General features: G+C 35.4%; 1 protein-coding gene across 4 annotated transcripts in view; it reads left to right on the top strand.

The window, feature by feature from the left end:
* The first annotated feature begins 3,433 nt into the window (after positions 1-3,433).
* LOC110109376 (GDP-mannose transporter GONST1) overlaps positions 3,434-26,205 on the top strand; it is an 82,580-nt gene continuing 59,808 nt past the window's right edge. The window contains exons 1-2 of one of the 4 annotated variants that reach the window (XM_028697331.1): positions 3,436-3,789; positions 23,320-23,502. In XM_028697331.1, coding sequence (XP_028553164.1) covers positions 3,779-3,789; positions 23,320-23,502 — 194 coding nt within the window. In that variant the 5' untranslated portion in view covers positions 3,436-3,778. Of the gene's footprint in view, positions 3,790-23,319; positions 23,503-26,205 lie in introns of all 4 variants that reach the window. The other 3 variants (XM_020840418.2, XM_028697334.1, XM_020840421.2) reach the window with 3 other exon arrangements.

Raw genomic sequence — 26,205 nt, 5'->3', positions numbered from 1 at the left:
TAAGGTTGTTCTTAAGATAGTTCAACTGATTAAAAAAAGTTCCTTTCTCTTTTTGTTTAATGTTAAAATTAAGAAAATAACTCAGATCTCCAATTAAACTCATCTCAAATCCACTACTCATTATTTTAAAAAAATCATCACAAAAAATTTTGATTTGTAGATCAAAAAATGATGTCATCAATATATATTTAAATAATGAGTATATCATCTCCTAATTTCTTCATAAAGAGAGTGGTGTCCACACTTCCTTTCACAAAGATCTCTTTAATAAGAAAGTGCTTAACCTCTTCTACTAAGTCCTAGGTGTCTATTTCAATATATATAATATTTTTTTCAATTTAAACACATAATTAGGGAATTTAGAATTTTTAAAATCTGGAGGATACTCAACATAAACATCATCTTGTATCACCCCATTCAAAAAGCCACTCTTAATATCCATTTGATACAATTTAAATCCTTTAAAATAGACAAAGGCTAACAACTAATTGCTTCAAGTATTGCTACAGGGGAAAAAGTTTATTCAAAATCAATCCCTTCTATTTGCTTATACCCCTTAGCTATCAATCTAGCCTGATTTCTAATCACAACTCTTGAATCATTCATTTTATTTTTTAAAACACACTTAGTTCCAATAACACTTTGATTCATAGGCCTTTTAATTAATTCCCAAATAACATTTCTTATAAATTAATTCAATTCATCTTGCATGACCAAAATCTAAAATTCATTTGAAAGTGCTTGAAATAAAAGCAGAATGATTCACCTCTTTGCTAAGTCCATGCCTAGTCCTAACACCCTCACTTGGTTTACCTAAAATCAATTACCTCGGATGATTTTTAGAAAATTTCCATTCTCTAGGTAGAGGGTTTTATTTTTTCAAATTTTGTTTCAAATTTATCTTTTTAATTCCTTGGGATTTATTTTCAATACGATCATCTTCCAACTTTGGCTCTTCCAAAATTCTAGACTCATCAAACACTACATGTATGATCTCCTCAACTATCAAAGTTCTCTTATTAAAAACTCTATATGATTTTTCAATATTAGTATCCAAGAAAAATTCCTTCATAATATTTTGGATCAAATTTTCTTAAAGGAGATTTTTCATTATTATGAATGAACATCTTACATCCAAAAACATGCAAATGTGATAAATTTGATGTTCTTTCCTTAAGAATCTCATAGGGTGTCTTATTTTATTTGGATATAATATTCACCATATCAGAACATAATAAGCTGTACTAGCTACTTCAGTCCAAAAATAATTCGAAAGTGTGTATTCTGCCAACATGGCTCTAGCGGCTTCAATTAATATTCTGTTCTTTCTCTCTACTACTCCATTTTGTAGAGGGATTTTAGGTGTTGAAAGATTATGATCAATTCATTTCTCCTTAAAAAATCTTTAAATTTTTTATTTCAAATTCACCTCCATGATTATTTTGAATTGATAAAAGGCCATTTTATAAAAAGGAGTGAGTTTTAATGTTAAATTAGTTTGAGGAGTAGGCCAATTAAAAAATTTTAAAAGGAGCAAAAATGGAACTTGATTATTCGGTTTCTATTGAAACTCATTCAACGGTTTCAAAAAAAAAAAAAAAAATCCAAAGAAACTGGAGATCAATAAACCGGTTTCTTAATTAAATTTTTTTTTCTCCGAAAACCGGATATAATGCTTTTATAATTTAATATCTGGTTTCTTTTTTACATTAGATTATGTAATATATATATAATATATTGATGTACATATAAAATAGAAATTAATTAAAAAAAAACTATATTAAAACATTTTCGATTATAATTTTTAAATTTTTTTAAATATTATAATCTTTTTAAGCTTTATATTAATTTTTTTCTTTAAAAAGTATAATAATAAAAAAATTATAATATTAAATTCTGTTATTAAAAAATTATATTAAAAATTTTTAGATTATAATATTGGAATAACCGTTTTAGTATTCATATAAAAATAAATTTTAATTTATTTGGAAAATCAAGTTGGAAGCTTCAAAAATAAAAATTTATATTTATATTAACTTTTTTAAAGTTATTAAAATTTATATTTATATAAACATTTAAAAAGATTTTTAAAATTTTAATAACTTTCTAATTAATGTATAATAAAAAATGGGAACTTTGAATTGAACTCATTTAGGCTCGGATTGAGTCATATTTGGTGTCGTTGGGTTCATATTTTTGAGCCATTCAGTTCGACTATAAATTAGTTGAAATCGAAGTTCAGATGGTCGCCGATTTAATTTTTGACGTACCAACTTCATTTTCAATTAATTAAAATTTTATTATTAATATTAAAATGCTTTATCCTTAATATTTATAATCTTAAAATTTTATAATAATTTTTTATTAACCAGAATTTAATATTATAATTTTAAAATTATTAAATATTTAAGAAAAAAACTTAATATAAAGTTTAAAAAGATTATAAACATTAAAAAAAAACAATTTAAAAAGATTATAATCTAAAATGCTTTTAATATAATTTTTTATTAATTATTTCTGTTTTATATATACATTAATATATTATATATAGATTAGATAAACTAGTGTAAAAAGAAACCGGATATTAAATTATAAAAAGCATTATATCTGGTTTCAGTAAAATTTTTTAGTTTTTGTTTTGTTTTTTGTTTTATGTTTTATTTAAGAAACCGATTAATTGGTATCCAGTTTCTTTGGATTTTTTTTTTAAACCGTTGAATGAAACACCAGTTTCAATAGAAACCTGATAAACAAGTTCTATTTTTGCTCATTTTTAAATTTTTTTGTTGAACTGCTCCTTAAACTAATTTAACATTAAAACCTGCTCCTTTTTATAAAATGTCCTTGATAAAATTTCACATCCTAATTTTCTTTGAATTCAAGTGCTAAAATTTCTAAATTTCTCAAATAATTCGCTGTTATGAAATAAAAAATTAGCTCAAATGAATCTAAGAAAATCAGCAAAAATCACAAATATATACTTTACCTCCTATATTTATAGTGCTAAACAGTCAAATAAGATCCAAGTGAATAATTTCTAAAAGTTTGCTAATTCTAAGATCCTTAATAAAATGAAAGGGGGACTTCACTTGTTTTACTAGTTGACATGCATCATACACGTGATCCTTACTAAAGTCTAAATTTGGTATACCGCTAACAAGTTCTTTTTGAGTAATTTTTCTAATATTTTTCATGCTAGCGTGATGAAGTCTCCTATACCATAACTATGATTCATCAAAAATTATTTTTTAGAGGACTTTTTACAAAAATTGTCTCAAAGCCTAAATTAACTAACATTCAAACTAAATTAATTCGCAATGTTAATTTTTTAACGAACCTCACATAAATTAACACTCGCCCCAACGACGGACCGTTGACCTCTTTGCTTCCTTTATGCTCTATCTTTTGCGTAGAACGTGCTACAGCCCAGAACGCCTTTACTCTTTAACGGCGTTACTAGCGTCCTCCTTGCCGAAAAGTTTTCAACTTCTAAGTTCCCAGTTTTGTCCGAATCCGACGCCCAGCGGCGACTTTTAGGTTCGCGCTAGCACTTAGCATCACTCCTCGCCGCTTCTGGCTCCATCCTCAAATCCAAGCGCAGAAAACATTTTCTATTAGTCGGCGCAGGCCGTTTTAATAGCAGTTCTTTTAAATTGAGGAGAACGGCCTAACTCTTCATCCTGTCAATTCCTTCCGATCTCCTCTTTCTTTAAAGGTGTTTAGGGATCATATTCGAGCCCTACAGCAGTGGAAGAGGTCGGAGGATAGTTATCAGCTCATGGGCTCAAGGTAAGCTGCTGCCTTTTGAGCTCCATGTCGATAAAGCCGCTTTCCTTTCTCCTTGTCTACAAGTGTATAGGAGAAACGTCCAGTCAGCCTACGGGCCTTTTGCCTAGTCGTTTTGATTTGGTGTTTTTTAGCTTTGCAGAAATGGCAGATTTTATTATTTGAGGACACTGAATCGGAAAATAGATTTAAGGAGGGCTTTCTCTCTGCCGTATTGATTGCTTTTAAAAGCAATATACTTCGTTTTATCTTATAACTTTTTTTAGAGGGGCTTTTGATGCTGTAATCGGACTTTTGCACTCTGGCTTTCTTTGTTGGCATGCAAGCTTTACTGATTAGTCGGTTATCTATGAGAGAAGTTTTGGTGCCATGACATCTGATCCTTCTTGTGCGGTACTTGATTCTAATAGAAAAGTGGTCTTATGCTTTTGAGTGCGATTAAAATAATCTTCAGTTTTCAATGCAAAATTTGAGATTGGAACACAAATGATCTTGCAGCTAAGCATCGCTGCTGTGTTCTAGTTCATTGTGATGTTCTATTTTGGTTTCTATCCTTTTTATGCTTCTTTGATTCATAAGCGCTATGGATTCATTGGCATATTCCTTGTTGATTGCTTTAAGTTTGTGATTCTTTCATGAATGGGTAGGAATGAAGCAACAGTATTATCAAATACTAATAAAGTGAATTTGTCATCATATTTGAGTTTTTAATCAGAGTATATGTTTAGGTTCTCTTTATGCTCTTGTACAATTTGTTTTATTGTTATGCTTGCTTGTTAACTTGCATTTTAACATGAATTTATTAGGCTCTTTTTCATAAGATTCAACTTCATTAACAAGATACTGATGGGGATTAGACCTGTCACCGAATAGCTAAACGGGTCGAAATTCCAGACCCTAACCCGACCCGTTATTTAACCGGGTCAACCCGAACCCGAGAATTTCGGGTCGGTTTCGGATCGGGTTTTCGGGTCAGATCAATTGTTGACAGGTCTAATGGGGATAGCTTGTTCCAAAGAAGCAAATGTTTTAAATCAATGATAAACCTCATTTGTAGATAGTTCTCTGTTTTATGCTAAAGTAATTGGCCTACCTGTTTACTAGCACTGTGTCATGTATCTCTTAGGTTTTTTTTTTGTTCGAATCAACTTCTTTGAGAAGGTACTGGTGGGGGTAACTTTTTTAAACGAAGCAAACGTTTAAATCAGTAATAAACTTCAGTTCAAAAGTTTATAGATTTTTTCATTTTCAGAAAATCAGCAAGTCTTAAAACAATATTTCCTTTCTTTTGCCTAGCACAACTGCTTACCTCTTACTATTCTAGGCTTTGCTCTTGATTTCATTTATTTTTCTACTTATAGATTTCTGATTGGGGCTTATCTCCTGTGTAAAGGGGTGAATTCAATTTGGATAATATCCATACATGTTAACGGCGAATGGCGCACCATGGCGCAAATGTCCTATTCGAGCCATGACGCAAAGGTCCTATTTGAGCCATGGCGCATAGCGCACGGCGCGGCGCGCGCCATTTTGAACATGACGCAAATTATAAAAGAACTATAAAATAATAAGCATGAATATGAAATATCATTAAATTGAAAAAAAAAAACTATCATAATAACAAGCAAACAATGACAATACAAATAAATAACAATCCAACATAATTTCAAGTCCAATAAGTAGTCAATCTTCATACAACTAAAATATATTTAAATAAAAGCAAATTGCATTAAGAAGATAATAATATGAAATCTAATATTTATCTTAATACCTTTAATATATTTAAAAATTAGAAAATATATTATCTTAAAAATTAAAAAAAAAAAATATTATAAATAGATTAAGAAAATTTTAAAACAAATGGCGCGCGCTATTTTGCGCCATGCGCCATGGCGCGCATGTGGCCCAAATAGCGCGCGCCATTTTGAACATTTGCACCGCGTCATACACATGGCGTCGTAGGTGCGCTGCGCCGCGCCGTGCGCCATGACGCGCGCTATTTTGCGCCATTGACATCTATGATAATATCTATAAGACAAGGTGATGTGGCCTTGTAATATATTGCCACCAAGGCCTTAAGTTACTTTAGTAGAGCGGCATTGAATGTTGTTGATAGAATATGGAGTCTGTAGCTTGAAGAGGTGGTTAACTAAACCTTGAAGGGTCCCAAACCCAAGCAAACCTAATTTGGGTTTTGATGAGGGGGTTGTAGGCCTAACAGTCACTTGGAAGAGTTAGAGGAATGTGTGGAGGTTTGTGAAAGAAGGAAACTCAAGACTAGGTCACGAGTGTCTAGTCCTAGCTGAGAGCACTCGAAGGCTTTGTAAATTATTTCGAAAGTCGAGGAGGCTAAGGAAATGGAATGAAAATGGGAGGGAGAGCATGGAGAAGATATCACATTAAATGAAAGGTAAGGTTAGAAAGATAACTCTTGTTACTCACCAAAGAAACAAGATAGACGATGCCACTAAGAAAATTCCTATAGAAAATGCCACTAAAAAAATTCTTAAGTGTGGGAATCGTCCAACAAGGTTTTCCCAAGAGCAAGACTACTCATTTTTTTGTCAAATCAGCATGAATCCCTTCATTATTCCATCATAAAATATTTATAGTGTTTACACATAAGCAAAATAATAAAAAAAGGAAACTAAGGGAGAGATGAGATGTGGCTAACCACATTGAAAGGTTGCTAAAGAATTTGAAGCATCCCTTGGTGTGACTTTTCACTCTAAGGAAGATGTGATCCATAACCATTGGAGGGGGGTTTCATTTTCATGCAACTATCTTCCATTTGAATTATAGTATTGTTTCTTTCCATAATTTGAATTTCAAATTTAAAAAAAATTTGAATTTAATAATTCAAAAATTTTAATTCAAAATTTCAACATATACATTTGCAACAAAAGAAAATATTAAAACTCATGTATTAAAATACACAACATCAACAAATGTAAATAAAACTAGGTTAATGTTCATTTAAAGCATGTTTTTTTTTTTACATTGGGCTCATATAGTTGATCCATGACTTTTGCTTTGGCTTTTTGTGTGCTTTGTCCATACCAAGCTCTATTTGCTCCTTGTACTACATACAAGGATTTATTGTGTGTGTTCAAATTTGTTTAAATTATGATTGATAAATGCTGACCTTTGATTCAAGAGCTTGTGATTGCATTGATTGAGTGTGATTCTTTGTGAAAATTAGGGCACATATGGCTTGCTGATTGAAGAGAGCACAGTTGCATAGATCATAGTTTTTACTCACTTATTTGCCATCTATCTCATTTGTCTCACTTTAAAATTGAATGACTTGTTTCTACTCTCGAATAGGGGGGAGGACCAAGTTGCCTTGCCAAGTGGATCTAGAAGAATCTTAATGACTTTGAAATTGACCTGATTATGTTAAGTCTTGATTGATGATTGATTGGTTGATCTGGTCATCATCATGTCTAATAGTGATGTAATCGAGTCATTTGGGTACTCTTAATCGAGCAAATAGTGGCTCATGCTACCAACTAGGTGATTGAACCCATAACTAAAGCTTGTACGATCAAACTGACTTGACCTTTGCTAAGTGAGTAAGGGAAGCATTGTAATTAAACACAACCCCTCCCTGACTAGGCTCAAGATAGGCCATGTGATTGAATCACAAGGACAACTTTGAGCCCATTTTGGCGCATCAACTAGATTTGGCATACCAACTTATGTCAAATGGCAAAATTGGCTTCATACATTGGAACTTTGCATATGAGTGGTCCCATGACTTAATAAAATAACTAGGTCAAGTCAACGTGGCTTGGTTTTTACCAGTTTAGCTTTAGCCCATACCATCACCAGTACATCAGATCCCATTACCAATACATCAGATCCGATCAGAACTCCGCAGTTAAGCGTGCTTGGGCGAGAGTAGTACTAGAATGGGTGACTTCCTGGGAAGTCCTCTTGTTGCAACTGTTTTAACACTGTTGTTGCCCGGTCCCAAGTCCTGGATGAGAAAAGTGGAGGGTTGCGTTAGGTAGTCGACATCCAGCATAGAACTTGTCGAAGAATCATGACATGAATCCTTTAAAATTTTTTTTAATGCTAGGGCTTCCTCTAGAAGCAACATGCTGTATGGAAGTATGGCTTGAATACAATGATAAGTGTGCAAGGGCCGCTGCACCGACCCCCAAGTGCAGTGTTAAATGGGCAATAGTTCCCGCATCAAGGACGTATGTGGGCAAATAAGCTAGTCCATGAAATTAAAATTAGAAGATCTTGGAAGATATGTTCCCTTACAGGCAAATTAATGGAATTAATAGATATTATGATTCATATGAAGATAAATATTTTGTGCATTCAGGAAACTCAATGAGTTGGAGAGAAGACTAAGGAGATTGATAGTTTATGATATAAATTATGGTATTCCGGTAAGAGTTGGACTACAAATGGTGTAGCTGTGATTTTAGATCATAATTTGAAGGATAATGTTATAAAAATTAACAGAATTGGAGATAGAAGTATAATTTTAAAGATTGTTGTTGATGTTAAGATTATTAATATTATAAGTGCTTAAGCTCCTCAAGTAGGTTTGAATATTAGTTCAAAATTAAAATTTTGGAATGATTTAGAAGAATTAATACAAAAGAAACCTCTTGAAGAAAGAGTTTTAATTGGAGGAGATTTAAATGGACATGTTGATTGAGAGAGATGATTTTAAAAGTATCCATGGTGGCCATGGGTTTGGAACGAAATATGAAGGTGCTAAGACTTTATTAGATGTTTCTTTAACTTATGATTTCTAAGAAAATAGATGAACATCTTATCACTTATAAAAATGGATATAATAAAACGCAGATTGATTATTTTATTATAAGAAAATTAGATCGTTTAGATTACAAAGATTATAAAGTTATTCCAAGTGAAAATTTATGTACTCAATATCGATTATTAATTTTGGACTTTAAGATAAATGAGTAAAAAATAAAAAAATAATGTAAAATGATTTTTTAGGATTAGATGGAGACATTTAAAGAATATTAACAAAAGTATTTTTGAGAGTAAAATTTTAGATCTTAAGATTCTGTTTGTGTATGAGGATGCCAATATTATGTGAGAAAAAGTGGCTTATTAAAAATATTGTAAAAGATGTGTTTGGAGTTTCGACGGGAAAAGCTCATAATAATAAAAATAGTTGGTGGTGGAATCCTAATGTGCAAGAAAATATAAAAAATAAGAAGATTTGTTATAAAAATTGATTTAGTTATAAAAATTCTGATAATTGAGAAAGCTATAAAGAGGCTCATAAGGAATCTAAGAAAGTTATTTGCGATGCAAAGAGCTTAGCTTTTAATGATTTATATAATAGATTAGATACTAAGGAAGGAGAAAGATATATGAATAAGTTTGCCAAACAAAGAGATATGAGTAGTAAGGATTTAATTCAAGTGAAATGTATTAAGGATGAAGATCAAAAAGTAATTTTCTTAGAAGATGATATTCAACAAAGGTGGATGAGGTATTTTGCTAAACGTTTTAATGAAGAATGTAAAAATACGATTGACTTTAGTGATTTTATCAGCGTATAAGTAAAACCGAAGTTAGAGAGACTTTAAAGGAAATGAACTGTGGAAAAGCTGTTGGATATGATGATATTCCAATAGAGATGTGTAAATGCTTAGGAGATGAAAGAATTTTTTGGCTTACTAAACTTTTTAATACTATTTTGAAGACTAAAAAGATGTCAGATCAGTGGAGAATAAGTATGCTAATTCCTATTTTTAAGAATAAAAGTGATGCACAGGAGTGTGCAGATTATAGAGGAATTAAGTTAATGTGTTATACTTTAAAACTATGAGAGCGAGTTATGGAGCATAAGTTGCGGCGTGATACTAATTTTTCTCAAAATCAATTTGGATTCATGCCGGGTAGGTCTACTATGGAAGCCATACATTTATTGAGAGGTTTGATGGAGAAATATAGAGAGAATAAGGAAGATCTACATAGGATATTTATTAATTTAGAGAAAACATATGATAAAGTTTCAAGAGATGTGCTATAGAGAATTCTTGAAAAGAAAGGAGTTAATAATGCTTACGTTCAAATCATTAAAGATCTGCATGCAAGAGTTATTACGTGTTCAAACACAAGGTGGTTTGGCCAAGTATTTTCATATTTCGGTTGGATTACATCAAGGATTAGCCTTAAGTCCATATCTTTTTGCTTTAGTCATGGATGTTCTCACTAGACATTTGCAAGAGGATGTACCTTGGTGTATGCTTTTTGCTAATGATATTCTTCATGTTGATAAGACTAGAGAGAGAGTTGAAGGTAAACTTGAATTATGGAGGTCAACTTTAGAGTCTAAAGGTTTTCGCTTGAGTACATCTAAAACTGAATATATGGAATGTAATTTTAGTAGCAATAAACCTAATGAGGGGATTGTGACTTTGGGCGATCAAGTCATTAATAAGAGTACACATTTTAGATATCTTGAATCTATTGTTCAGAGTGATGGTGAAATTGATGGGGATATTATTAGCAGAATTCAAGTTGGATGGTTGAAGTGGAGGAATGCATCGGGCTTATTGTGCGATAGAAAAGTCCCCCTCAAACTTAAGGAAAAATTCTATAAGATGGTGGTGAGACCTGCAATGCTTTATGGTGCCGAATGTTGGTTATTAAAAGAGAAGCATAATACTAAGTTAAGTGTTGCAGAGATAAGGATGCTTAGGTGGATGAGTGACTTGACCCTTAGAGATAGTATACGATATGAGCATCTACGTGAAAAGGTTGGAGTAGCTCTAGTTTAGATAAGATTAGAGAGAGTCGCCTTAGATGGTTTGGTCACAGTAAACAGAGGCCTTCCGATGACCCGGTTAGGAAAGTTGAGGTATTAGATTTGACTTATGTTAAGAAAGGTAGAGGTAGACCTAAAAAGACTTGGTTAAAAATATTAGAAATGATCTTTCTTTATTAGATTTAAATAAGAATTTGATTTTTAACCAGACACAATGATGAAAAAGGATTCATGTAGCCAACCCCACATAGTGGGACAAAGGCATGTTGTTGTTGTATTTGTGACTTTATTAACTAATTTTAAAAATGCTTTCCTAAACGGAAATGTAAAAGATGAAGTTTACATGATAATCTTTCATAGATTTGAGAGTACTTGCAATGCACACCAAATTTGTAGACTTAAGAAATCATTATATTGATTAAAATAATCATTAGTAGTATGATTCAATCTATTAATAATCGAGATTAAAAGACATAGGCACTCTTAAGGATAATTGTTAAATTTCAGCCGTCCCTTATCTATTAAATTTCAATCGTCCCTTGACCCTTGATCCCACGACCATGTTTGGGGTCCATGGGAGGCTCACCTGGATTACGTCGATGTTCTTCCATATTTGGGTGACTAATTTAAGAAGGATTATATTAGAACAATTATGCATGTGTCTGTAGTTGTTTATTTATGTATTATGATATCTTGTATAAATCTATAAATAAGGATAGTTAAAAAAAAAAGGATAGTTTTGAATAAAATTAAGCCTTTTCCATCTTCAAGTCTTTGAATTTAACATGATATCAGAGCTACATTCCCACCATTAGCCTTCATTACCAGAATTCTAAGGAATATTGGTCATTCTCCTCTTGCGTGTGTCTAGGGTGGCACAGAGCATAGTTGAGCAAGAGCCTCCTCTTGCGTGTGTGCAACATTATGGGATGAGAGGTCGTGCTTCTGAGTCGAGCAGGATCATGCGTTTGGATAATGGTTATGACCTCCTTTTGAGAATGGCGGCACCCAAAGAAGAATCAGGCTCGGTCTTTGTTCCTACATACAACATCCAGAGTCGACCAAGTAGAATAGGAGTCTGTTCGGGTGGAGTTGGATGATTGATTTGCATTGAAGACTGGTTCGCTTGGATCCTAGTGTGCAGCTTTGCTACTTCCCCTGAAGCTTGCTGCCAGCCTAAATTTTTTTTTTCTTCTCACTGTCATGCCTTCATTGCTAGCCTTTATTTGTGTTTTCTATCCTATCTATAACCAATGCATCGTTCATTGCTACCTTGCTTAATATAGCTTTCGTCGCTACCCTTTGTCATCGTAATGTTTGAAGTTAATTCCGTCCAAAACTTTGACCTAATGGAAGACTCTATGGTGAATCAAGGAAGAGGAGACCTTCAAAATATGCAACCTTTATATAGTTTAAATGGGAAGAATTACTTGAAATGATCTTAATTTGTGAAGAACTACTTAAAAGGGAAAGAAAGATGAATCACCTCCTTGGGGTTGGACCAAAAGGAGATCCTAATTTTTGGGCATGAGATAAAGCGAACTCTATGATTATATCATGGTTGTAGAATTCCATGTCTCCAGAAATTAATGATACTTTCATGTTTCTATTTATTGCAAAGGACATAATGGACGCCGCCAGGTAAACCTCAAAAGCTCGGGATGCTGCTCAAATATTAGAAATTAAGGTCAAGGTAGGAAGCACAAATCAAGGAAGTAAGACCATAATTGAATATGTCACTCTTCTTGAAGGCTTGTGGCAAGAACATGATCATTATAGTTGCATAACGACCAAGTATCCAGAAGATGTTGCTATCCTAAAAAACTTTATTGAAAACGATAAAGTGTAGACTATCTTGTAGGTTAAATCATGGTTTAAAATTGCGCAATATGAGGCCCGCCTTTGCGCAATTCTAGTGAAAAGCGCATTGAGGCTTACGCCTCAAGTTTTTTTTATGAGGCTTGCGCCTCAACTTGGTTGAGGCCCGCCTGAAGGCGCGCATCGCCTCACTGGAGTGAGGCTTACGCCTCACCTGATATATATTAAAACTTACATAAATCCTGAAGTAAAGCCGTAAACAAATCACACTTCGTGTACCCCTAGTCGCAGCAACTTCCTCTCAACTTCCTTAACCTCTAACCCGTCGCCATTTTTTAACATATTATTTGAGTATTATATAAAAATTTACTTTTAACATTTATTTGTACTTAACACAATTTTTTTATCATGAGGCTCACGCCTCAAAATGCCTTGAGGCTTACACCTCGCCTTATAAACAAAAAACGCCTCAATACCTAATTGCACATTTTTAAACATGGTGATGACAGTGGCACGGTGCTGATGACTTATGAGTTCTTATGTGATATGTTATTGCTATTTATTTTTGGAATTATATGTTAATGAAAAAAATACTATGATTTGGTAAAGATGAAGTTTGAGTTGAACTATATTTCATGTTGTCTTATTATTGGAATATTTTGATTTCACTTCATATATTGTGCATTTTTATGTTTTATATATTATTTACTAATTAGTATATACAAAATTTATCATTTTATGTTTACGCAATTTTTTGATTTTGAGGCTTACGCCTCAAAACGCCTTGAGGCTTACGCCTCGCCTCACGAACGAAAAACGCCTCAATACCCGATTACGCAATTTTAAACATTGGGTTAAATACGAAGTTTGATCAGGTTAGAGTTTAGATCCCTGGCAAAGAGAAGACACTTTCACTAAATAAGACCATTTCTCTTATTCGTGCTAAGAAAAGTCAACCAAGGGTAATGCTAGAACTAAAGATGATTCAATAATGATGGCAACCAAAGTTGTGGTATTGAAGGAAAGAGGTAAGGAGTCCTCAAAGCCTAAAGACAAATACTCCCTTTGGTGCAGTTATTGCAAAAAAATCAATACACACAAAGGAGATATGCTGGAAGTTATATGGGAAGCCCCTAAGTAAGGAGTGAAATTAAAGAAGTGGCCAAAGAGGGATACCACAACTAACTCTACAATAAGTCAGTCCAATCCAAAAAAGCAATCTAGCTTTAGAGAGCTCAACAAAGAAGATATAATAAGCTAAAACAACTAATATCCTTTCAAAAATTACCTGCATCTTCTTCTCTTGCACTTTCTGGTAATTTTTCTATATCCATTAGATTAAGTGTCTCTAGAAATTGAAAGGTTTATGGATCATTAACTCGGGAGTCACAGATCACATGACACACTCCATTACTCATTTCATCAGTTAACACTAATTGTCTGAGTGATAAGAAAATCATCACTACTAATGATTCTCTTACCATAATAGTAGGCCAAGGAGTTTCCTTTATCTCCCTCTTTCACTCCAAAAATATGTTCTATGTACCTTAATTATCTACAAACCTAATCTTTATACAAAAACTTACTAGTGACCATAATTTTCAAGTCCTATTTAATCCTACTTGTTTATTTCATGATCAGGAATCGAGAAAGAAGATTGGACTTATTAAGGGGAAAGATGGACTGTACTACCTGGAAGAGTTGAATAAATTCACTATTATTAATAATGGCTATTCTATGTTATCTCTATTAAATAAAAAATTTATTATTTGGCTTCATTATTTTAGATTACGACATTCATCTTTTGATATCTTAAAAACATGTTTCTAATAATTTTTTATGAGTTGAAAAATCAATTCTTTCTTTATGAAACTTGTGATTTAGCCAAACAAAAATGAGTTTTTTTTCCTTAAAAAAAGAGAGATGTCATACTCACTTCTACTTTTTTCATAGTGACATTTGGGGATCCTAAAAAATCCCTAACATTTCGGGGGCCCGATGGTTTGTACCCTGCATTGAAGACTGCTCTCGAGTCTCTTGAATCTTTTTCCTTAGAAATAACTATGATATTAACACCATCCTCCCCAATTTTCACATGATGGTCAGAGTCGATTCTAGGTAAAAATAAGAAATTTTCATTCCGAAACTACCAAAGACTACTTTAACCAAACTCTATCATCCTACTTTCAAAAGGAAGTGATAGGAAATACTTGAGTTCGCAAGTAATCATATTGGATTTACTTGAGTTCGCAAGCAAACCTAACAATAATCGGTAAAACATAGAGAAAAAATGAAGAAATTATGGTGGAAGAACAATCAAACGATAGCAAATCTTATAGAAAGCAAAGCGAAACAAGAACAAAGCAAAGATATAAGAGATCCTTAAATTTTTATTTGGTTCGGTTGACCGGATGCAAGAAACATCCGGTCCTAGGCAAAAAACGCCTGTACCGAGGTGTACCGAGTTTTTCAAAAAAACTCGGTACACCTCGGTACATGCATTTTTTTTCCTAGGACCGGATGTTCCTCTGCATCCGGTCGGAGGACGTAATAATTGTTCCAATTCGAGAGGAGGATCGTCTCTCTCAAATCTCTAGACAAGAGAGTCTAGAGCCCAAGTTGCCAAGAAACCCTAATTCCAATCAATCAAAACCTAATCTTTCCTAATCCTCTCATCCTCTTTAATACAAAAGTTTTCTTAATCTAATTTCCTTCCCAAGCCCTAGCCGTCGCCTCCTTTCTAATTTGAAATCACTTGGACAAGTAGGGCCAACCCCTTTGGGCGGAATGGACCAAGGGAGGCGGAATGGACCAAGGGAGGCGGAATGGACCAAGGGAGGCGGATTGTTTTAGGGTGAACCAGCCTAGCAATACCGCCCTCCTAAAGAATCAACTTGTCTTTAAGGTGAAAACCAGGAAATTGATGTTTCACCCTCTCGTATGGCTCTCACATGGCCTCGTATTCAGGAAGGTTCTTTCACTTAATCAACGCTTTCTTAGTTCCATCTTCTTTCTTGCGAACCCCCATCAGCTCTAAGGGTTCCAGAACCACCGCTAAATCCTCAGTAAGTGTCGCCAGTAACTCGGGTTTGGCTGTATAGTCACCAATGTCCTTTCTGAATTATGATACATGAAAAATCGGATGTATAGTCGCCGTTGGTGGTAGTTTCAGCTGATAAGCTGCTGCTCCAATCTTCTCCAGCACTTCATAAGGCCCAAAGTACTTTGAAGCAAGCTTCTCATTCCTCTTATTGACGACTGTCTTCTATCTGTATGATCGGAGCTTTATGAATATCTTCTCTCCCACTTTAAATTGGATGTCCTTCCTATACCTATCAGCTTGTTTCTTCATAATATGTTGAGCCCTCAGCAGATGTCTCTTCAACTCTTCTAGCACTCTATCCCTCTCCTCCAAGTACTCTTCGACTGAAGATACTGGAGTACTGCTACTCCCAAAGTGCACCAAGTGGGTAGGATCCCTTCCGTACAACACCTTGAATGGGGTCATCTGAGAAGTAGAATGAAAAGTGGTGTTGTACCAGTACTCAACTCATGATAGCCACTTAGCCCATAGCGTGGGTGTCTCCGACATGAAGCATCTTAGGTAAGTCTCTAAGCTTCTGTTGACTACTTCCGTTTGGCCATCTATCTATGGGTGTTAAGCTGTTCTGCTCTTTAGAACTATCCCCTTTGACATGAAAACTCTCTCCAAAAATGGTTGAGGAACACCTTATCTCTATATGATACTATCACCTCGGGTGCTTCATGTAATCTGACCACCTCTCTGATGAAAGCTGAAGCCAATGTCATTACTCTTTAGGGGTGTTGGAGGTGAATGAAATGTGCATACTTGCTCAGCCTGTCCACCACCACTAATATCATAGTGAAACATTCTGAACGGGGCAACCCATCTATGAAGTCCATGGATATCTCCTACCATACTAATCTCGGTAGAGCCAATGGCTGTATTAGTCCTCCTGGTGACATAGCTAGGTATTTGTTCCTTTGACATATCTCACATCTGGCTATCATCTCCTTTACATCTTTATGCATCTCCTTCCAGTATAGCTTCGAAGCTAGCTTCCGGTATGTCTTCTGCATGCCTAAATGGCCCCCAACAACATTTCCATGAAACTCCTGTAGTAAGTTTGGGATGTGGATTGAGGTCCGGGGCATCACAAACCTCCCCTGATATAGCAGTCTGTCCCCCTCCAATGAGTACCCTGGGTGGCAACCCTCTTCCTTCAGTAAATCTGATGTGACCCAAATCCTCATCTCTAGCACTTTCTTCTATGATGACCTCCCCAGTCAAGCATCAAAGGTACATATAGTGCCACTGTCTACAGCTCTCCCATACATCTGGACAAGGCATCTGCTACCTTGTTCTTCACTCCTGGTCTATATTGAATCTCAAAATCGTACCCCAGCAACTTTGACAACCACCTTTGATGGTCCTCTATCACCTTCCGCTGTTCCAGCAAATATTTCAAGCTCCGCTGATCTATCCTGACAATGAAATGCCTCCAAAGTAGGTAGGGCTGCCACTTCTAGAAGGCCAAAACGATGACCATTAACACTCTCTCATAGACTGACTTCAACTTGGCTTTAGCAGCCAACACCTGGCTGAAATAGGCAATGGGCCTACGATGCTGCATAAGCACTGCACCCAGTCGGTATCTAGACGCGTCTGTCTCCACTAAGAAGATCTGAGTGAAATCTGGCAAATCCAGGATCGGTACCGTAGTCATAGCCTTCTTCAAGCTCTCAAATGCTAACGTGGCCGCCTCCCTCCATAAGAAACCTTCCTTCAACTGCTCAGTGAGTGGCCATGCTATGGTGCTATATCCCTTTACGAATCTCTTGTAGTATCCTGTTAGTCCTCGAAATCCCCTCAGCTCCTTCAAATTTTTAGGCACTGGCCACTTTGGTATTGCCTCGATTTTGGACTGATCTGCTGCCACCCCTTCTTTTGATACAACTGACCCAAGTACTCTGCACTGGCTTGTGCAAAACAACACTTCTTCAAGTTAACCCTTAACTGGTGCTCCTGTAGCACCTCTAACACCTTTTTTAAATGCTCCAAATGCTCCTCTTTCGTCCTGCTATAGACTAGAATGTCGTCGAAGAATACCAGTACAAATCGTCGGAGATAAGCTTTGAAAACCTTATTCATAAGTGCCTGGAAAGTGGCTAGAGCATTGGTGAGGCAAAATGATATCACCAGGAACTCATAGTGTCCCTCATAAGTTCGGAAGGCAGTCTTGGGTACATTCTCCTTCATCCGGATATGATGGTATCCTGATTTCAAATGTATCTTGTTGAAGATCACTGTTCCACTTAATTCATTTAAAAACTCATAAATAACTGAGATAGGAAACTTATCAGGTACAATTTCTTTGTTGAGCATCCTGTAGTGATAAGGCCGTACGCTGATGGGTGACACACCCTCCCTCAAAATGATGGCGTGCTCCTCTCTCTGCGGTGGCAATCCCTAAGATGGCTAAAACACCTCTTGGAACTGTTGAATCAACGGCTGTATGGAGAGGGGTATGTCCCCTCCCTCTTCCAATCTAGCTCTCTCTAAACTGTGCAATTCCACAAAATATTCTCCGCCTGCCAACTGTATATCCCTCACCATAGTTTTAAGAGAAACAATGGATTTGGATAACCCTGCATCTCCCTTAATCACCATTTTTCTTCCATCTACTATCAACTCCATCGTGAGTGCCCCTCAATTCACTTTAGTGTCTTCCAAAGTCTGCAGCCATTTCATCCCCAGGATGATATATGTACTCCCAAGCTCCCTTGGAAGAAAATTTATCCTCACCTGAATCCCCTGGATAGTCAGTAGAACTCCTCTACAAATCCCCTGACCTTTCTCCACCTTCCCTGTACCCATCATCACCCTGTAACAATCGGTATCCACCAATCTCACTCCCATTTGGTCGACGACCTGAGTGAAAATGAAATTGTGAGTAGCCCCACTATCAATCAACGCCACCACCTCCTTGTCCTCTATCTCCCCCTTTATTTTCATGGTATGATTCGTAGTAAATCCTACCACTGAGTTCAGGGAAATCTCGGCCAGATCCAAATGCAGCTTCTCCTCCATCTCCTCCTCTGTCTCCTCATCACCTCCCTTAGTTTCCTCGTCATCACAGATGGTGAGAACCTGAACAGTTCGGACCTTACCTCGTCCTCTCCATATTTCTCTGATTTTCAACCAGTTGGGCCAAGTTCATGGCCTCCCCAAGTCATGGGGCATGAAAACCTTCACTGATGCTCGGATCTCCGCCTTCAACCCCTTCATGAAATTTTCCTCCAATATTGTATCTGATAATTGCTCCACTCTATTGGCTAGGTGCTCAAATCGCTCCCGATAGTCTGCTAGTGATCCGTCTTGCGTTAGAGCAAAGAACTGCTTATAGAAATCTTCTCCCCGGTCGGTTTGGAAACGTTCTATTATACAGTCCATGAATTCCCTCTAGTTCTTGATAGGCCTCCTCTGGTCTCTCCACTAATACCAAACAGAGCTTTTCCTTCCAAGCAAATGCTCGCCGTTGTTTGCTTCTCCTCCTCCATCATCCCATTGACGACGAAGTATCGTTCCACCTTATAAATCCACCCATACACATCTTCTCCTTCAAATATGGGCATCTTCAACTTCCTAACCTTCTGATTGCCACTATTCCCCCTCATTCTTCCATAGATTCTCCTTTCCCAAGCACTAGGCCCTCCCCACATCTCTCGATCTTCCCTTGCCCTTCCATAGCCTAAACCCCTTCAAATTCCCCCATTCTTTCTTCAAAATCAGCACCTCGGCGGCCATAGTATCCCTCCTGGCGTACCATATCCACCTCCTCTTTCTTCCCTCTGGACAGGCTTTAGATGGGGTCTTATTCTTTCTCCTTCCATGATTTCTACCTCATCTTCCTGCCTACGGATTTCAGAATTCGAGATTTTTCGTTCCACACCTTTTGCCACGGAAGCCTCCGTTTGGTTTTGAATTTCCAATATTTTTTTCATCATGTCCCCAAGATCGGTTACTTGTCCTTCCATGGAGGAAATCCTATCCTCCACCGTTGTCTTGATTTGATTCATCTCCCCTTCAAGCCTTTCTTTCAAAGTATCCACCTTCTTGGCTGTCATCACAATCCGGAGTTTGTAGATTCACAAAATCTTAATTTGGGACTCAAAAAATAGCAACTTCTATCTTTTCCGGGCCAAAATTCGCTTCTGGAATTTGCCGAAAACAGCCTTCCACCGGTCCCAAAATATGCTCTAATACCAATTTGATAGGAAATACGTGAGTTCGCAAGTAATTCTATCGGATTTACTTGAGTTCGCAAGCAAACCTAACAATAATTGGTAAAATACCGAGAAAAAACGAAGAAATTATGGTGGTAGAACAATCAAATGATAAAAAATCTTATAGAAAGCAAAACGAAACCAGAACAAAGGAAAGATACAAGAGATCCTCAATTCGAGAGGAGAATAATCTCTCCCAAATCTCTAGACAAGAGAGTTTTGAGCACAAGTCGCCAAGAAACCCTAATTCCAATCAATCAAAACCTAATCTTCCCTAATCATCTCATCCTCTTTAATACAAAAGCTTTGTTAATCTAATTTCCCTCCCAAGCCCTAGCTGCCCCTCCTTTTCAATTTGAAATCACTTGGACAAGTGGGGCCCACCCATTTGGGCGGAACATACCAATGGAGGCGGACTGTTTCCGCCTCCTGTACACAAGCTGAGGGCCGGCTAGGCCGGTTCAGGATGAATCGGCTTATCGGGAAGGTATTATTCATAAATCTTCCTACATTTACACTTCACAACAAAATAGAATTACATATAGAAAAAATGGCTACCTTGTTGCCTCCACCCAGGCACTTCTATTCGACCACAATGTACGTAAATCCTAGGGGGAAGCCATTCTGGCTGTCACATATCTCATAAACTGAGTACCCTCAAAAACCTTGAGACTAAAAATACTAATGAATATTGTCTTCTTTTTACCCTGAATTCAGAACCCATAATAATCTCACACCCAAAATGTTTGGGTGAACTGCCTATGTTCACATTCATAGTCAAATTAAAGAAAAATTAGATCTAAGAGCACTCAAATGTATCTTTGTCGGATATTCATCTACACAGAGAGGTTATAAGTATTATCACCCCATCATTAAGAAAACCCTTGTATCTGTTGACATCACTTTTGATGAATAAAAATCCTATTTCACCAAACCTTATTTTCAGGGGGACAATACACTATTCCTTAAGCACTCGGACTCAAGGGGAGTCACAGTTTTGCTAGTTTATGTGAATGATATCATTTTGAATGGGAATGATGAAAATGAGAAAGTGATTCTAAGGAAATGTCTTGCCAAGAAATTTGAGATCAAAGAATTTGGTAGGTTGAAATATTTTCTTGAAATTGAAGTGACCCACTCCAGTGGAGGATTCTTTCGTTCACAACATAAATATATTATTGATCGTTTTAAAGAAATATGTAAACTAGCGTGTAAACCAACACCAACATTAGTAGAATCAAATCTCAAATTGGGGGAAGCTAAAGATAATCTAGATGTAGATAAGGAAGCTTACCAGGGACTTGTGGGGAAATTGATCTACCTTTCCCATATTAGACTAGATATAGCCTTTACTGTAAGCATGATAATCCTGTTCATGCAAAATCCAAAGCAGACTCACATGCAAGTAGTAGAAAGAATACTACAATACTTTAAGGGGAATCCAGTAAAAGAGATTCTCTTTAGAAGAGAATGTGGAGTAACCTCTGAAGCATATATTGATGCAGATTAGATGATCTACCTCATAATACTGCACATTCCTTGGTTGAAACCGTATTTCATGGAGAAGTAAGAAATAGAATGTGGTGATAAGATCTATTGCAAAAGCCAAGTTCAGAGTTATGGCCTTTGAAATTGAAACTATTATGGATCAAGATGATTCTAGAAGACCTAAAGATCAAGTGAGGACTTATAAATCTACATTGTAATAACAAATCAAAAATCATCATAGCTCACATTCCGGTTTAGTATGACAGGACCAAGCACATAGAAGTTTACAAACATTTTATAAAGGAGAAATTGGACAACAGTCTTATATGTATCTATCATGTCTCATTAAAAGATCAGCTTTCATAAGTTCTTATCAAAGGGCATGATAACTCTACTTTTTTTGGATTGATTACTAAGCTGTGAATGACAGATTTGTATTTCCCAGCTTGAGGGGTAGTGTTAAATCCCAACTGTCCCTTGACCCTTTTGATCCCATGACCAACATGGGGATCTGTAGGAGGCTCATCTTGATCAGGCCGATCTCCTTCCATATTTGGGTGGCTGATTTAGGAAGAATTATGTTGGGGCAATTATACATGATTAAGTAGTTATTTGTTATTTTTTTATTAAGATATATTGTATAGATCTATAAATAGGGATAGTTTCGTGTAATAAAATTAAACTTTTTCTCTCTCCAATTCTTTGAATTTAATAATAATATAACCACACTTTATTTACCAATAAATCATCTTTAGGTAAAATTTTTGTCCAAATTGTATCTATTGATGATATCATCATATCAAGAGATCATGAAGTAGTGATAAACAAGTTGAATGATTTCTTATCTAAATATAATTAGCACTAATTTAAAAAAATATGGAAACTTAAATATATAAATGGGAAATATGGAGGCAAATAAATTGGATTAATATTTCTAAACTAAATTTCAGTTTTCATTAAATTTTAAGCTAGAGTAATTATAAATAAGGGTCTTCTCATTATGTGTTGCTTCAAGTTTTTTGCAAAATGAACTTTTAGTCATAGAGTCTAATTATTGCAATTGTATATTATGACAAATATATAAGACTCAACCTGACTAAAAAGATAGTTTTCTTTGAATCCAATCTAGTTGATCATGCATTGCTAAACCTGTTGAAACTTGCACAGAGATCCATGCCAACTGTAAAAACACTTAATGCAAATATTAGCACCTCTAATTGTATACTTGTGATTAGCAAAATGGGATTGACAAACCTTCGGGCTCATGGGATCAACAAGCCGATTGTACTTTGTCCTGAATGGTTGGTGATGCATCTAAAGCCGGTTTAAGTTGAACGGAGTCATCCTTTGCTGGATGAGTTGAGTCTCTTGCTGTAATGTCTCGGTACATGATTGAATCTTAACAGAGGTTGGATTTATGGCCCACACTAACAATTTCCAAAGCAAAGTGTTTGACTGTATGAGTTTAAATTCCAGATGCCAATTCACTGCGTGATGAAAAGTTTCCATTAAATATTCTATTTGAATCAAAACAAAAATAAAACGTTAATTGCCATGAATGGGACGATTCAGAGTCCAATGATTAAAAAAATGGTTTAAGGCTGATATTAGGTATTCTGATTGTAGAGAAGGATGAAGTTTTCATGAGAGATTTACATATGCAATGCTCATTATAGAAGTTTAGCATGATAATATGTCTAACTGAAATACTTGAGCTCGATACATGCATAAGAGTTCTTGATTGGATGTTGTTAATATCACAAAAGATATTGAAGGTTCAAACTTTTATCATTCAATTGCAGAATGTTTATCTTGCAGGCTTATACTGTGAAATGTCAATTACTTTTGAGTATAGAGCTCTGCACCACCCCTGGTGCCTTCCCATAGCCGCTTTTAGTAATTCATTATAGTTTTTATTGTTTTACCAGTGTACTCGATTGATTTTCCCTGTTTTATGCTATGTTGGTTGTTCTCTGAATATGCTAGTACTTTTCTAGTGGCAGAATATCTTGCATTTATTTATTTATTATTCGATGCCTTATGCGTGTATACTGGGATCTTGTTTATATTCTTTTATGTATAATTTTTTACTTTTAAACCATGTTGTTCTGGGTCAATATTGATTTTTCACTCTCCTCTCCAAGGGTTCTTCCGTTAAGTGTTCCTACAGATGCCCCTAATGAAGTTAATGAGAGTTTGTTGCAAATAGATTTAAGTGATCCAAGCTTAGAAGGAGAAAAAAATAATTTGTTAAGCTCTGAACAGAATGGAGTTTTGGGCCGAGTTTCAAGTGGATTAGGAGGTGGAAAAAGAGAAATGGTTAGCAGGTATGCTTATTTTTTTTTTACTTTTAATTGAATGCATACAGTTATTCAGAGTATGCATAATTTATATATTTTCCTTGTGAATGTATGTCATAAACTATGTCTTCCTACGTTATGATATCTTATGGACCTACAAAATAAATGTCTTGAATTGTTAGAAATGAGAAGCTAATCGTCATCAGGGGTGATAATGGTCCAATTTTGTGCTAATTTAATACCGACTCACAATAGATCAAATATATGTAGACTAGTTTAAAATTGACTCATGGCTCAACTTGATTGTTTTCAAGCTTGCTCTGCTCAAATTCTCACTATTTCGTGCTAGCTTGAATTCAAGTTTTTAAGTTTTTTAATTTTTATAATTTATTTTGCATGTTTAAAAGCATTCATATAATATTTATATGCATTAAATATCAAACATATTGATGTAGACAAAGGGGGGGTCAACTCAAGTTGAGTTTTTTTTGCCTAGTGTCTTTTCATATTTCCCCTCTTCAATATCATCATTGAATATAATTGCTTCCAACTCTGGTTCATCTAGAGAAAGATTTGCAACCTCCAATAATTCCATATCATCAAGGCACTTGAACCCATCTCCAACAACATCCCACATCTTGTTATCACATGTCATATAAAGTAGGATTTTCCTTGATAGAAGACGAAAATTTGTACGCATATAAACTTAATCTTCAGCTCGTTGTGGAGTTATTTTATTCCTCTTCATTGATTGAATAAATGAGTATGTGCTCCAATTTCTCTCACAACAGGAAGAGGATGATACTTAAAGTTCTGTTTGTTTTTAAAGTTCGTAAGTTATTTGTATGAAAAGATACCGAGCAGTACCGAGCATGTACTGAGCGGTACCGAGCATGTACTGAGCGATACCGAGCATTTACTGAGTGATACCGAGCATGTACCTAGCTATACCGAGCTTGTACCTAGCGGTACCGAGCATGTACTGAGCGATACCTAGTAGTACAGAGCATGTACCTAGCGCTACCTAGAGGTACCGATCATGAGCATTAGCTTTTTTTTGGTAAGTTTCAAAAAACAACAATTAATATTTCAGGCATCAATGCCATTTATCAGTCACCGAAAGTGGAGATGAAAATATCTTCACTGCCAAAAAGAAATGAAAATGAGAAAATTCGATGATTGGGAATTAAGTGTGGATATTGATTTGCTGTTGTGGATAGGAAATAAGAAATTTAGTTTAAATCCCGCAAAATACAAGAAATTCTATTTTAAAAAATTCATAAAATATTTAAGATACGCGTGTCCAATTTGCATTTAATATTTTTTAATCGGACACGTTTTCGGCGTGTCTGACACGTGTCAGAGAAGTGTCATGTCGGACACGGTGTCGGACACTGCACGCCTCTTTGAGGAGAAGTGTCAGTGCATCATAGATTAGAAGTAGCTCAGAGGCAAGTTTTAAAACCAAGCTCTATAGCAAGGCTGCCCAAATGTTCATATTTAATTTGAGAGGAGTTTCTCTCAAGTAGCAGGTCTTACAACTTCTTCTGGAATATGCCTCAAAGTTTATTTTGGAGTGGGACTTACGGCTCTACTTATGAGTTGCCTAAAGATAGGCCTTACAAACTAGCTCTACCACAAGACTGCCCGAAGATTTAATTATTTGGTGAAAGTTGCCTAAAGGTGAGTCTTACAACCTAATCTTTTAGATTAAAATGCCCACTAATTTAAATTTGATTATTTGGGGGTTTCGATATTTCATTTAGAAGTTTCTCAAATAATAGGTCTTATAACTCTTATTAGAAGTTGACTAGTTATTTGGGTAAGACGGGTCATACTGCTTCTCTATAGAAGTAGCCAATTGTTGGATCTTACAATTTAGCCCTATAAGCTAAACTGTCTGATAACTTTGTTTGGATTTGGGATAGGTCTTATGACTTCCCTAAGAAAGTTGCATAATAGAAGATTTTACAACTTAATCATTTAGACTAAGATGCTCATTAAATAAATATCAGTGCTTTGTATATCTTGAAAATAAATCATGATAAAAATTTCACATGCTTTCAACATAGGATCAACATCATAGTTATTGTATTTCAAAGCACTAGTTAAAGATGAAATTCTCTCTTGAAGCTTTTGCCTTGATTTTTTAACAAGAGATGCTTGCATATTTTTGTTTGAGAGTTTGATATTTCATTTAGAAAATTTTCAAATAATAAGTTTTCCGACTCTTATTAGAAGTTGTCTAGTTATTTAGGCAAAACGCATCTTACTGCTTCCCTTTGAAACTAGCTCATTGATGGGTCTTACAATTTAACCCCATAGGCTAAACTACCCGCTAATTTGAATTTGGTTAGGATTTTAGGTACATTGTATTTTATTTAAAGATTCCCTAAAATGTGGGTATTATAACTTCATTTAGAAGTGGCTCTTCATTTAGAAGTGGCTCTTACAACCTAATCCTATAGACTAGAATGTCTATTAATTTTTTGTATTTGATTGAGGGTTTTGTTTGAAAATTTCCTAAATAATAGGTCATATGATTCCATTTAGGAGTTCCTAATTATTTGGGTAGAACGGATCTTACTACTTCCCTTCGGAAGTAGGTCAAAAGTGGATCTAATAACCTAGCCCTAGAGGCTAAACTGTCTGAAAATTCTTATTTATTTTGAGAGTTTCTCTCAAGTAACAAGTTTTATAGCTTTTATTGGAAGATGCTTGAAAGTGGGT

The sequence above is a fragment of the Dendrobium catenatum genome, unplaced genomic scaffold, assembly GCF_001605985.2.
Source record: "Dendrobium catenatum unplaced genomic scaffold, ASM160598v2 fragScaff_scaffold_913, whole genome shotgun sequence".
In the NCBI taxonomy this organism is placed as follows: Eukaryota; Viridiplantae; Streptophyta; class Magnoliopsida; order Asparagales; family Orchidaceae; genus Dendrobium; species Dendrobium catenatum.
The sequence above is the reverse complement of the archived record's forward strand: the minus strand, read 5'-3'. Positions and strand labels throughout refer to the sequence as shown.